This window comes from Carcharodon carcharias, chromosome 10 (assembly GCF_017639515.1).
Source record: "Carcharodon carcharias isolate sCarCar2 chromosome 10, sCarCar2.pri, whole genome shotgun sequence".
Taxonomy (NCBI): Eukaryota; Metazoa; Chordata; class Chondrichthyes; order Lamniformes; family Lamnidae; genus Carcharodon; species Carcharodon carcharias.
This window is the reverse complement of record NC_054476.1, coordinates 53,709,965-53,723,043: the sequence shown is the minus strand read 5'-3', so window position 1 is coordinate 53,723,043 and position 13,079 is coordinate 53,709,965. Positions and strand designations below refer to the sequence as shown.

The window sequence follows — 13,079 nt, the reverse complement described above, 5'->3', positions numbered from 1 at the left end:
TCAAGAGTGTTTATGTCCACTTCATGAATTTGTGACAGCCACACTCAGGTTAAGGCTCTTGCAACATCCAAAATGGGGTCTGTGTGCTGAGTTAAAGTGGTCCTGCTGAGTTTGGGTATCCCTTATGTGTGAATCACTCCCACTCCTTTCCCCTACAGCAAAAATCTGATCTGTCCGAAATGGGGGCGGGACTTTTGCATTTAGGTCCTGCCTGCCATTTCTGAAGGTCCGCAGATTTGGGAAGACTCCACGGAAACCTTGGGCCAGAAGTCAATATTCACTCAATTTTAAATTAATTCACAAAATAAAATATTACAAATGTGTAGCTCCTAACCTTACAACCCACCACCAGTGTCAATAAGTATCTCTGTATGTGCTCAAGTAATTGTCCAATGAATGTACCCCACCTGTATTCAGGATTAATTTATACAATTAACACACCGTGTTATGTGGAACTACCACTATACTAAATGTGTTCAGATTTGGAACAGGCCCAGCAGCTCAAAATTGAACATCTACAAGGTTCTATGGGCCAGTGTTCTCTCTAAGTTGGGTACCTGCACAGCTGCAAAACAGTCCATCAAGTGCCACATACTTAATTATTATAGCCGCACAATCTGATGATTAAATGAGGTTTACTGCCACTCTAGCCCTCAAACAAAGAACTGGTAGTCTCCCCCACTACCAGAGATTAATGGACGAAAGCCAAGCCTAACATGATTGATCAGGTGGAATGAACAATCAAAATTAACTTATGTCAGTTCCTCGAGCTTGAAGCCATGTCAGCACTTGTCTTTCCTCTGGTCCATTTGCTGACCCTCCTGTTCATCGTTTTTCTCCTGCTCCTCAACTCTTCCACTAACAACTTCCCACAACCCCCCTGCTCCCTCCCTCCCACTCGTAGCTCCTCTTGCTCCCTCACTCTTGCTGCCCCTCTCCAGAGCTCTTGCTCACATGAACGGATGTAGAGAGTGGGAGAGAAGCAGCAAGTGGAAGAGGTGGGGTAGGAAGCGGCGAGCAGGTGGGTTGGGGAGGGAAACAACAAGTGGGAGAGGAAAGCGGCGAGCCAGAAGCTCAGGAAGGGAAGTGGCAGGCAGGAGAGGGAAGTAGTGAGCAGGAGGGAAGTAGTGAGTCGGGGGAAAGTAATGAATTGGAGGGAGTGAAGCGGTGAGTTGAGAGAGGTGGTGAATTAGGAAGGTGGCAATCTGGAGGCAGGAAGTGGCGAGCAGGAGGGAACTTGAAAGATTTACTAAATTATTAAGAGCTGTTGTTATTAAGTATTGTTAAGCTATTAACAGGATTTTTGGGCCAATTAATACCACTGATCTATTCATTTTGCTGCAGCTGGTTTTGTAGAATTATTAAAGGAAGGTTGAGCCCAAAAACCTTAGATGCATTAAAAACACAAGGACTTGCACCCAGAGCTTCTGAATCAGGAGCAGGGACACTACTCACTGCCCACAAGACCTCCTAATGGTTATGAATTTAAAACTGAGAGGTCATGAGGTTCAAATGCCACCACAGTAAATTTTAAAACTGAATTTGGTAAATCTGGAAATTTGTGGACTTATATGTTACTATGTCATTGACAGGGGGTGGTATTCTTTCTTTTTCTTTCATACCTATGGTAACTTTTAAAAAATATGTATTATATGTAGATTTTTTTGGCGGTACACATCCATACATTGCCTTGATGCATTGGTACACATAACAAAATTCATTCTGCACATGGATGGAAAAAAATTAGAGGGAATATTGCTGTGGGTCATCAGCAGCAGCGGAATTATATTCCACCATAATCTGTAACCATATGGCCTGGCATATCCCTCATTCTATCAATAGGATTTTAAAGGAAGTAGGTGAGAACATTGAAACTGCCCCAATGTTCCAAAATTCTCTCAATTTGGGAACTGTTCCTTCAGGTTGGAAGATTGTCACTGTGTTATTTAAGAAAGGTAAGAGAGGGAGCCCAGGGAATTATAGAGCAGTTAGCCTAAAACCTGTTGTTGGAATATTATGAGAGTCTATAATTAAAGTTAGGGTGACTCAGTACCTTAAATTTTCAGCTGATCAGAGAAAGCCAGTATGGACTTGTAGTAAGACATGCCTGACAAACCTGGTTAAATTTTTTGAAGGGGTGTCTAAAGGTATGGCTAGGGAAATGTCTAAGGCTGCTGTTTATATGACGTTCCAGAAGATATTTGATGAAATTCCTTGTAAGGGATTGTTGTCTAAAATTGAAGTTCTTGGAATGGAAGGCCAGTTATTGAACTGGTTAGGAGATTGGCTGAGTGGCAGGAGTCAGAATACAGATAATGAACAGGTATTGAAACTGGAATGATGCGACTACAGACGTCCCCCAGGGATCTGCGCTAGGGCCTCAACTATTCACAGCATTTATTAATAACTTAGCTGATGGGATAAAAAGCCACTTATTGAAATTTTTCCATGGCACAAAGATGGTCAGCATTGTAAGCTATGCAGCTGGATGGGTAAAATTACGAAGTGATATTGACAGATTAAGTGAATGGGCTTTGAAACTTTGACAAATGGATTTCTATGTCTGCAAATATGACATAATCTACTTTGGACCTAAAAGTGGCTACTAACTAAATGGCAAAAAGCTAGAAACAGTGGAGGCCCAGTTAGACAGATCAATAAGATTTTATGGACAGGTACAGAAATAATCAAAAAGGGAACTGAATGCTGGTCTTTATATCTGGTGGACTAGATTACAAGTAGACAGATGTCATGCTTCAGCTACACAAAGACCTTGTTATGGAGTACTGTGAGCAATTCTGGGCACCACACTTTAGGAAGGATATATTAGCCTTGGAGAGAGTGCAATGTATAATTACCAGAAAGATTAAATTAAAAGGGAAGATTACACAAACATAGGTTGGACTCCCTGAAATTTAGAACGTTAGGAGGTGATTTGATCGAAGTTTTTAAGATATCAAGGGGAAAGATTGGATGGATGGAGCTAAACTATTTCTGTTGGTTGGGGACTCTAGGACTAGGGGTAATTTCTAAAAATTAAAGCCAGGCTTTTCAGGAGTGAAATTAGGAAACACTTCTCCACACAAAGGGTGGTAGAAGTTTGGAACTCTCTTTTCAAACAGCAATTGATGCTAGATTAATTGTTAACTTTAAAATCAGATTGCTAGTCCTTAGTTCACTAAAGGTTTAAGGAATATGGAGCAAAAACAGGCATATGGATTTTTGTCATAATCTCACTGAATGGTGGAACAGACTTGAGGGGCTAAATGGATTACTCATGTTCCTTTGTTTCTCTGGACCAGCCACATAAATACTATTGCAACAAGAGCAAATTAGAGGCTGGATATTCTGTAGTGAGCTTTTTCACCACTTACAAGGCACAAATGTGTGAGATGGAATATCCTTCACCTTCTGGGATGACTGCAGCTCCAACACTCAAGAAGCTTGGCACCATCCAGACCAAGCAGCTCACTTGATCTGTGACCTAGCCACCATCTTAAACATTCACTTGCTTCATCATTGGTGCAACGTGACCACAGTGTATATCATCTACAAGATGCACTGCAGCAACTTAACAAAGCTTCTTCAACAGCACCTCCAAAGCTCAATACCTCCACCACTTAGAAGGGTAAGGACAGCAGGCACGTGGGAACACCATCACCTGCAAATCACATACTATCCTGACTTGAACATAGATTGCTGCTTCTTCATTGTTGTTGGGTCAAAATCCTGGAATTCCCAACCAACAGCACTGTGGGAGTGCCCTTGACACTCAAATTGCAGCAGTTCAAGAAGGCAGCTCAACAACACCTTCCCATGGGCAATTAGGAATGGGCAGTAACTGATGACCTTTTCAGGGACACCCACATACTGTAAATGAAGAAATTAGGAAAATAAGTCATAAAAATGTGAACTTTTAGCTGATCATCATTGGAAAATTTAAACTGTTTCTGCTAATTACCTTTTAATTCCAAATAATTGGTTTCAAAGTCATAATGCATTCAGGGAGTCAAAAGGATAAACCTAAAGACTCAAATTTTAAATCTAGACATTGTATATTTCATCTTTTAGCCAAAAAGAGTCTGCTGTATTCCAAAATAATTAAATGCAGTTGAAATGGGATTTGTTCCATGCTAAACAGAGAGACCATTTTCCCTCTAATGCATCATACAATCTAAGTCAGTAGTCAGATCCATTAGCAATCCTACACTGGACCTTTAGGAGAAGTTCTGCATCACTCACTCACTTGATTGGGAAGGTGAACACTTATATGGCATACTTATCAAAAGATTAAAAATTGACAAAGCACTCAGCTCAGGAACATTAGCACAACCAAAAAGCATTTATGCCACTATCAGCACCTCCTTTAGCCCTTACCACTACCATTAACACTCCCTTTGTCTTTTTGTCCAAGACATCTTTGTCCATCTCTTGTTAGCCCCCACCTATTGTTGACCTTCTATCTAGGTTCACCTGCTCCACCCACCTTAATCAGTATAAATTTATCACATTTCTACTTCTCTTTAGCTATGAAGAAGGGTTATACAGACTTGAAACATTAAATGTTTCTCTCTCCATAGTGCTGTGAGACCTGCTGAGTTTTTCCAGCATTTTCTGTTTTTATTTCAGAAATCATATTGTTGTGATTCTCTGTAAAATTCATGTTGGAACCTCTAAAACTAATCTACAGCCAAAAAGCTACCATAATTTGGTAACTGTTCATGTACTACTGGGGGAGTGGTTCCTCGTTAGAGGTGCTGTTTTCAGATAACACTTGTCTAGTTGTTTAGTTGGATGGAAAAGATCCCATTGCATTATTCAAAGAGAAAGAGAGTTCCCTTAGTATCCTGGCCAACACTTATCTCTCAGTTAACATCATCAAATTAACTAACTGATCATTTAACTCATTGCTATTTGTAGCCCCTTCCTGTGCACAAATTTCCTCCCACCTTTGCCTGCATAACAACAATGGCTTCTACACCTTCAAATAATGGATTGGCTGTGAACTGATTTGGAACATCGTAAGGAGTAATTAGTAATTAGCCATAGTCCACAAAGGACCATAGGCATCTTTCCATGTTAGAGTGGAGACAATTGCTTATAGTTTGAGGGACACCACTTGGTAAGTGTGGGACCAGGTGAGGAGGCAGGCTTCCATAAACTACCACAATGTGTATGGGGAGTGAACCTGCGTGATCAATACTGAAACAATTTTTTTTGACTACACTGTTGGAGGTGCCATATTTTGGATGAGATGTTAAATCAAGTCCTCAGCTGCTAGTTTGGGTGGATATAAAAGATCCCATAACACTACAGTATTTCGAAGAAGGGCGTGGGAGTTATCCCTGCATTCTTTGCCAATATTTATCCCTCTGGCATCACAAAAAAATACAGCTTATCTGATGGCACATTGTTATTTGTGGGAGCTTGCTATGCACAAAATTGGCTGCCATGTTTCCTACATTACAACAGTGACTACACTTCAAAAGTACTTAATTGACTGTAAAGCTCTTTAAGACATCTGTGCTGGTAGTCATGAAATATGCTATATAAATGCAAGTCTATTTTTCAATAAAATAGGTAATTGAATGGTTTGCATTATAAGACAGTGGGTGGAATTTTATGCTGCTGGGATTTTACAGTCCCGCTGAAGGCAATGAACTTTTGAATGACTTGTCGCATTTTATGGCCCTCCCTCACTGCGACGGAGCCGTAAAATTTCACCCAGTGAAGCATACACTTTCCTCAATATATAAAATATAGATACCACTCACTTTTTCTCTGAACAACAGTTTTAAAAGTCTTCTTGTAGCTTTTACCTGCTTAAGCTTCCCTGCTGAGCTGGCACAAATTTAAATAAAAAGCAAAAACAGAATTACCTGGAAAAACTCAGCAGGTCTGGCAGCATCGGCGGAGAAGAAAAGAGTTGACGTTTCGAGTCCTCATGACCCTTCGTCATGAGGACTCGAAACGTCAACTCTTTTCTTCTCCGCCGATGCTGCCAGACCTGCTGAGTTTTTCCAGGTAATTCTGTTTTTGCTTTGGATTTCCAGCATCCGCAGTTTTTTTGTTTTTAAATAAAAAGCCCTTCTGCTGCTGACTATAAAGCTGAAAGTGACATTGTTTGGTAAAACAGACTTCCCATAGAAATGAATTCCCAGCTGCTTTGAAGTTACACAGAAACAAAAGAGAATTGACAACTGTGTGTGTCATAATCCCCTTAGATAAACAATATCTTATTAATAAAAACAAAAAAACTGCGGATGCTGGAAATCCAAAACAAAAACAGAATTACCTGGAAAAACTCAGCAGGTCTGGCAGCATCGGCGGAGAAGAAAAGAGTTGACGTTTCGAGTCCTCATGACCCTTCGACAGAACAGTTCTGTCGAAGGGTCATGAGGACTCGAAACGTCAACTCTTTTCTTCTCCGTCAATATCTTATTAATATTGCATGCAAGTAGTTTTTGACAATGACCAGAAAAACTACAATTGTGATGGCTCCTGCCATTTAAACTGCACCTTAAACAACTTACTGTGCACCCATAGCAATTCACATCTAGAGAAGCCTTAAGCCAACCTATCTTTCTTCAAGCAAGTGGCTTTTCTTTAGGAAATAATTGATGTTTTAAAGCCTTGCACGTTATTTCTAGCCATACAAAATACAAGTCAACAAATTTAACAAAGGTCATTCAGCAAAATATACTTCCAGGATCTTGCCCCATTCCATGTCTACAATTCTCTAAATCTCCTGCTGAACTCTGCTTTCTATCTCTTTGTCTTTCTCCTACTGGTAGCAAAGTCTCTGACTGGAAAATATGAACTCTATTTTTCCCTCCACAGATACCACTTGACTTGTTGAATATTTCCAGCATTTTCTGTTTGTAATGTAGATTTCCCACATCCATAGCTTTTTGCTGCTGTATAGTTGGTAGCACACTCTCCTCTGAATAACAAGATTCCAGGTTCAAGTCCCACTTCAGAGTTCAGCTTAAAATAAAGGCTGAACTCCAGTGCAGTACTGAGGAAGCATCGCACTGTTGGAGAATTAAACCGAGGCTCCATCTGCCTGCTCTGGTGGATGTGAAAGATCCCATAGCACTATTTCAAAAAACACCAGTGGAGTCCTGGCCAAAATTTATCTGTCAATCAACATCACAAAATACAGATTATCTGGTGATTATCAGATTGCTGTTTGTGGGAGTTTGCAGTGTGCAAGTTAGTAGTCATGTTTCCTACATTATAACAATGACTACACTTCAAAAAGTACTTTATTGGCTGAACAGTGTTTTGAGACGTCATAGAGCGCTTTTCATGAACACCAGACGAATTTCTTTTCTTCTAAGATTCCTCAGGTTGGAAAGTTTCCCACTGCTCTGATGCCTGTTGCTCACCTGGTGACTTGGCAGCAATAAAACTACATTTCCCAGCAGGCGGCTGTGCTTCCTCTGGAAGCAGGAGGTGACCTTTGTGGGGCGGGAGGAGGGCGGTTGAGTGTTTACTTCCGGTCTGGCTGGAAGCTGCTCATCGGCTGAGTGTTTCTGGCCGGCTCCGCAGTTCCGCCAGCTGGGGCTCTCTTCATCCTGCACAAGGAGAGCAGCCTCCTGACACACACTGCAAACGCTTTAAATGCCTCCCGTCCCTCGCCTTACACTGCTTCCAGTTTGATGGTGTTTGACTGTGTTGTGGAGGGCTGGAGGAAGTTTGAAGAGGTGCCGGCGGCTCTTCATCCGCTCAGCTATGGATTGGCTCATGGGGTGAGTGAAGGAACTTCGGAAAAAAAATCAGAAGCCCAGCCAACTGAAGGGAAATAGGGGTTGAGCGAGGAGCTGTCGTTGAGGCTGACCTGCTTGCCAGTCCTCCTTCCGTCAAGCCTCTTATTATAGTTCAGCCTGGGCCGAAGTGAGGGCTGTTTTGCCCTGACTTCGGGCGGCAGAGATACTTCATTGAATGACAGGCGCCAGTTTCTGTAACTTTGATTTAAAACGTAAGCATCCTACAGTGATGTGCAATAGGAGGAGAGGGGCAGAGCTATGTGTCCTTGTTGGATGGGTGTTTAGTTCATTGGATTAACTTCTGTTTTATTATGATACTGCGGGTTGGCTAAATCCCTGACCATGTAAGGTGCAACGTTACAGTTTCCACACAAAAATCAATTTTCTTTACTAATGAATGGACTCGATCAGTTTTTTTTAACATTACATTTTGTTTTCAAATAAGTAAGTCAGGCAAAAGTCGGGAATGTTATTTGCCTATTTATGCAGAAGGCTTACTATAAACTGCACATGATACATGTTAGGGGAGGAGAAAAATATTTATAGTGTTTAAAAACCTGGTCATAAAATTGCCATGTCATACCAGAGTACGTTAGATTATGTTGTTAAATGGTACCCAGCAAAGCCAATGGGTAATACTTTGGTAAGTTTTAATTTAATAATTTATCACAGCCCTGTGTTTTGCAGTTGGAGAACCTTTATTGGCAGAGTTTAGACTTTATGCACTGTGTTATCATGGAAATTCTTCCATTATGACGTGATATGAAAAACCTTTTGGGAACAGTTCTCTTGTGCAAGTTTGTTTATTGCACAGTTATTTAATTGTATAAACTTAATGTTTATATGCTTGTCATGATTATCTTTCTGAAAATATGCACCTATACTAAAGCAATTAGGAAATATTACAAGCTCCATTTAAAGTTTAAGTATTAACATAAACATTACCAGTTATGCAGACAAACATTGGGACTAGAATACTGCTGTGTGTAAGAACATAGGAAATAGCAGCAGGAGTAGGTCATTTGGCCCCTCAAGCCTGCTCTGCCATTCAATAAGATCATGGCTAACCTGATTGTGAATTTAATTCCATTCTCCTGCCCCCCCCCCAACTCCCTTGTCGATCAAAAATCTGTCTAATTCATCCTTGAATATATTCAATGACCCAGCTTCCACTGCTCTCTGTGAAAGAGATTCCCAAAGATTAACAACCTTTTGAAAGAAGACAATCTTCAATGGGAAACCCCTTATTTTGAAACTGTGCCCCCTAATTGTAGAATCCCTACGAGGGGAAATGTCTTCTCAACATCTATCCTGTCAAGGCCCCACAGAATCTTTTATGTTTCAATAAGATCACCTCTCCTTCTAAATTCCCATGAGTGTAGGCCTAAGCTGCTCAACCTTCAAGATAAACTTAAGTCTAGGAATCAACCCAGTGAACCTTCTCTGAACTCCCTCCAATCTCTCCTTAAACAAGGAGATCAAAACTATGCAGTACTCTGAGAGTTCAAAATTGGGAGAGTTACCCCACAGATTAGCCAGGTAACTGTGTGACATTGCCTTATGCACAGAGAATCGTACTTTTTAGTCGATATCGCACACTCTTCTGTCACTATGCCAAGTTTCTCATCCTCAAATTCAATGTGAAATTCTAACATGTTATGATCACTCTTTTCAAGAAGATCCTTTACTATGAGATAATGACTTAATCCTGTCTCATTACATATTACCAGGTCTAAAGTAGTCTGTTCCCTGGTTGGTTCCAGAATGTATTCTAAGAAACTGTCCCAAATACATTATGTGAACTCATCCTCAAGGCTACCTGTGTGAATTTGATTTGTTCAATGTGTATGAAAATTAAAATCATCCACCATTATTGCAGTACCTTTCTTAAAGACCCTCATTATTTCTAGATTTACAACTGTCCTACATTATAGCTACTGTCAGGGGGCCTATAAACTGCTCCCCCTGTGAATTCTTCTTGCTATTTCTCATCAAGACCCAAACTTATTCAACATCTTTGATCTTCAGAGATCATTTTTCACCACTGTGTGGTTCTCATCCTTTATTAGCAGAGCTACCCCACCTCTTTTTCATTTTTTTTCTATCCTTCCAAAATGTCAAATATCCTTGAATATTCACTTCCCAGCCTTTGTCACTTGGCATCTAGGTTGTAATGGCTATCAGATTATACCCATTTATTTCTATTTGTGTTATCAAGTGATTCATTTTGTTAGGAATGCTTCACACATTCAGATAAAGAGCCTTTAATTCTGACTTGCTACCATTTTTCCCTGCTCTGACCTATTTGTTGGTGCAATCCCATGTTTATATGCTCTGACCCTTCCTGTTACACACTGATTATCATTACCTGTAATGCTACTCAGGACTATTGCCTTGTCTTTTCTTGTGAACTTACTAAATCGCTCCTCACATGAACCCTCTCCTCCACTATTTAGTTTAAAGCTCTCTATGGCTCTCGTTATACGATTGGCCAGGACACTGGTCCCAGCACAGTTCAAGTGAAGCATGCCCCAATGGCACAGCTCCCTCTTTCCTCACAGCTGGTGCCAGTGCCCCATGAATAAAAACCCAATTCCCCCACATCAATTTTTGATTCTGAAGAGGAGATTAAGTGTAATAAGATTCCAGAATACCCTTATTGGCACAGATGAACAAGTGTCATTTTTTTTTTTAACAAATATTTCAGTTTGGTATCACTGGCCCTTGATTGCACAGTATTGTATTCTGATAACTCAGTCATTCTGTAACCATGTTATTTGAATGCAACTTTTTCTTTTTGATTTTAATTGGCATATTCGATCATTTGTTCTTTCTCAGAAGTCTTCATTTGTATGGTGTTTTTTGCCACATTTTGGAAAGAATTCTTTATTATGGTGTTAGTTTAGTAATGAATGTATTAATTTCTCTTTGGCATTCTTCAAAGGACAGCTCAGAATAATCATTAATGAGACTGAACAAACTTGGAAACATAATAAAATTGAATGATCCTGAAATGCACTAAGCAGTATAAGCTTTTAATTTTCAAAATTACATTTATTATTCAACATTGGTAAAGAATAAACTCAAATCAGAAATAGCTGGGTATGGTAGCATCCTGGTTTTGTTACTGTACAAGTAATACAGACTAATGATCAAGAGCCCAGAGTTCAAAACTCACTATGGCAGCTGGAGAATTTGAATTCTGTTAGTTAATTACATAAATTGGGGATGGTGACATGAAACTAGAGGATTATTGTAATAATGCAACTGATTCAATAATGACCTTTTGTGAAGTAAACCTAACATCTTTGACTGGTCTAGCCTATACGATTCCAGACCCGTAGCATTTTGTTATGTCTTAATTGGCCTTGTAAGGCAAAAATTTTATTTTAAAAAAAACTGGAGGGGCTACCTGGCATTGATTTCAGCATCGTGACAAAGGCACCTCTCCTGCCTGGTCGACCCTGCAGAAATCTTCTCACTAACATCTGGAGACTTGAGTGAAAATTGGGAGTGTGCCCCACAGACTAGTCAAGCAACAGCCTGACATAGTCTAACACATAAAGAATCATAACTTTCAGCCAATGTCCCAGACTCTTCCATCACTATTCCTGTGCATGCTATGTCCCATCTGAAGAACAGACAAACCAACACTGATATACCGGTGGTACACTGGCAGCTCCCTCAACACTCGAGACACTATCCAGGACAAAGCAGCCCACTTGATTGGCACCCCATCCATAAACATTCACTCCCTCCACCACTGATGCACAGTGGCAGCAGTGTGTGCCATTTACAAGATGCACTGCAGGTTCTCACCAAGGGTCCTTAGACAGCACCTTCTAACCCCAGGACTGCTACTATCTAGAAGGACAAAGTCAACAGATACATGAGAACACTACCACCTGGAAGTTCCCTTCCAAGCCACTCACCATCCTGACTTGGAAATATATCACCATTCCTTCACTGTCGCTGGGTCAAAATCCTGAAACTCCCTCCCTATCAGCACTGTGGGAACTGCAGTGGTTCAAGAAGGCAGCTCACCACCACCTTCTCAAGGGCAGTTAGGGATGGCCTAGCCAGCGATGGCCACATCTCATGAATGAATAATTAAAACAAAAAAAGTAGAATTGGGAGACAGTGACCCATGAGATTCCTCAACATTGACTGTGGACTCCATTAAATCACATGATGTTAGGTCAAACATGGGCAAGGAAACCGCCTGCTGTTTACCATCTATCACCAAGGGCATTCAGCAACAGCAAAATTATATTCCACCACAATCTGTAACCTCATGACCTTGCATATCCCCCATTCTGTCGTTGCTGCCAAGGCAATGAAACAACTCTGGCTTGATGAGTGTAAATCAGCATATCAGGACCAACGCCAGGCAAATTTAAAAGCGATTGCCGACCTGGCAATGCTCTAACAGAGGACTGTGCTACCTCAGCAATGAAGGGAACATGCTGTAGACAGAGTTAAGTGAAGGCACAACTAATGGAGTATAGTTCTGCAGCCTTGCTACATCAAGTTGCAAATGGTGGTGGACTATTAAACAGCTAATGGGGCAGTGGCTGTATGAACATCCCCATCCTCAATGATCAGTGCAAGAGACAAGGCTGAAGCACTTGGACTCTTCAGTCAGAGGTGACGAGTGGGTGAGCCATCTCTTCCTCCTCCTAAGATCCCTAACATCACAGATGCCAGTCTTCAACCAATTCAACTCACTGCACATTATATCAAGCAATGGCTGAGTGTACAGGCAAAGACTATGGGCCCTAGCAACATCTTGGCATTTACATTACTGAATCCCCTACCATCAATATCCAAGGGTAACCATTGACCAGAAATTAACTTGACTAGCTGCATAAATACCATGGCTACAAGAGCAGGTCAAAGGCTGGGAATTTTACAGCCAATAACTCAATTCCTGACTCCCAAAGCCTTTCCACCATTTACAAGGCACAGTCAATAATGTTATGAATATTCTGTGCTTGCCTGAATAACTGCAGCTCTGAGAACTCTCAAGAAACCCAACACCATCCAGGTCAAGGGAACCTGCTTGATTGGCATCCCATCCACCATCTTAAATATTCGCTGCCTCTTCTACCAGTGCACTCTGCCTCTTCTACCAGTGCACTGTGGTTGCAGTGTGTACCATCTTCAAGATTCACTGCAGCAACTCACAAAGGCTTCTTTGACAGCGCCTCCCAAACCATCAGCCACCTACCATGATTAGGGCAGCAGGCAGTTGGGAACACGACCACCTCCAAGTTCTCCTTTAAATTGCACACCACCTTGAGTTGG

At 41.0% G+C, this 13,079-nt stretch overlaps 1 protein-coding gene across 2 annotated transcripts in view; it reads left to right on the top strand.

Moving 5' to 3' along the window:
* Positions 1 to 7,529: 7,529 nt before the first annotated feature.
* The window catches only part of mob2a (MOB kinase activator 2a), a 238,938-nt gene continuing 233,388 nt past the window's right edge, over positions 7,530 to 13,079 (top strand). Inside the window, exon 1 of one of the 2 annotated variants that reach the window (XM_041197043.1) lies at positions 7,530 to 7,754. In XM_041197043.1, the coding sequence (XP_041052977.1) occupies positions 7,665 to 7,754 (90 nt within the window). In that variant the 5' untranslated portion in view covers positions 7,530 to 7,664. The remainder of the gene's footprint in view (positions 7,755 to 13,079) is intronic. The other variant, XM_041197048.1, reaches the window with a different exon arrangement.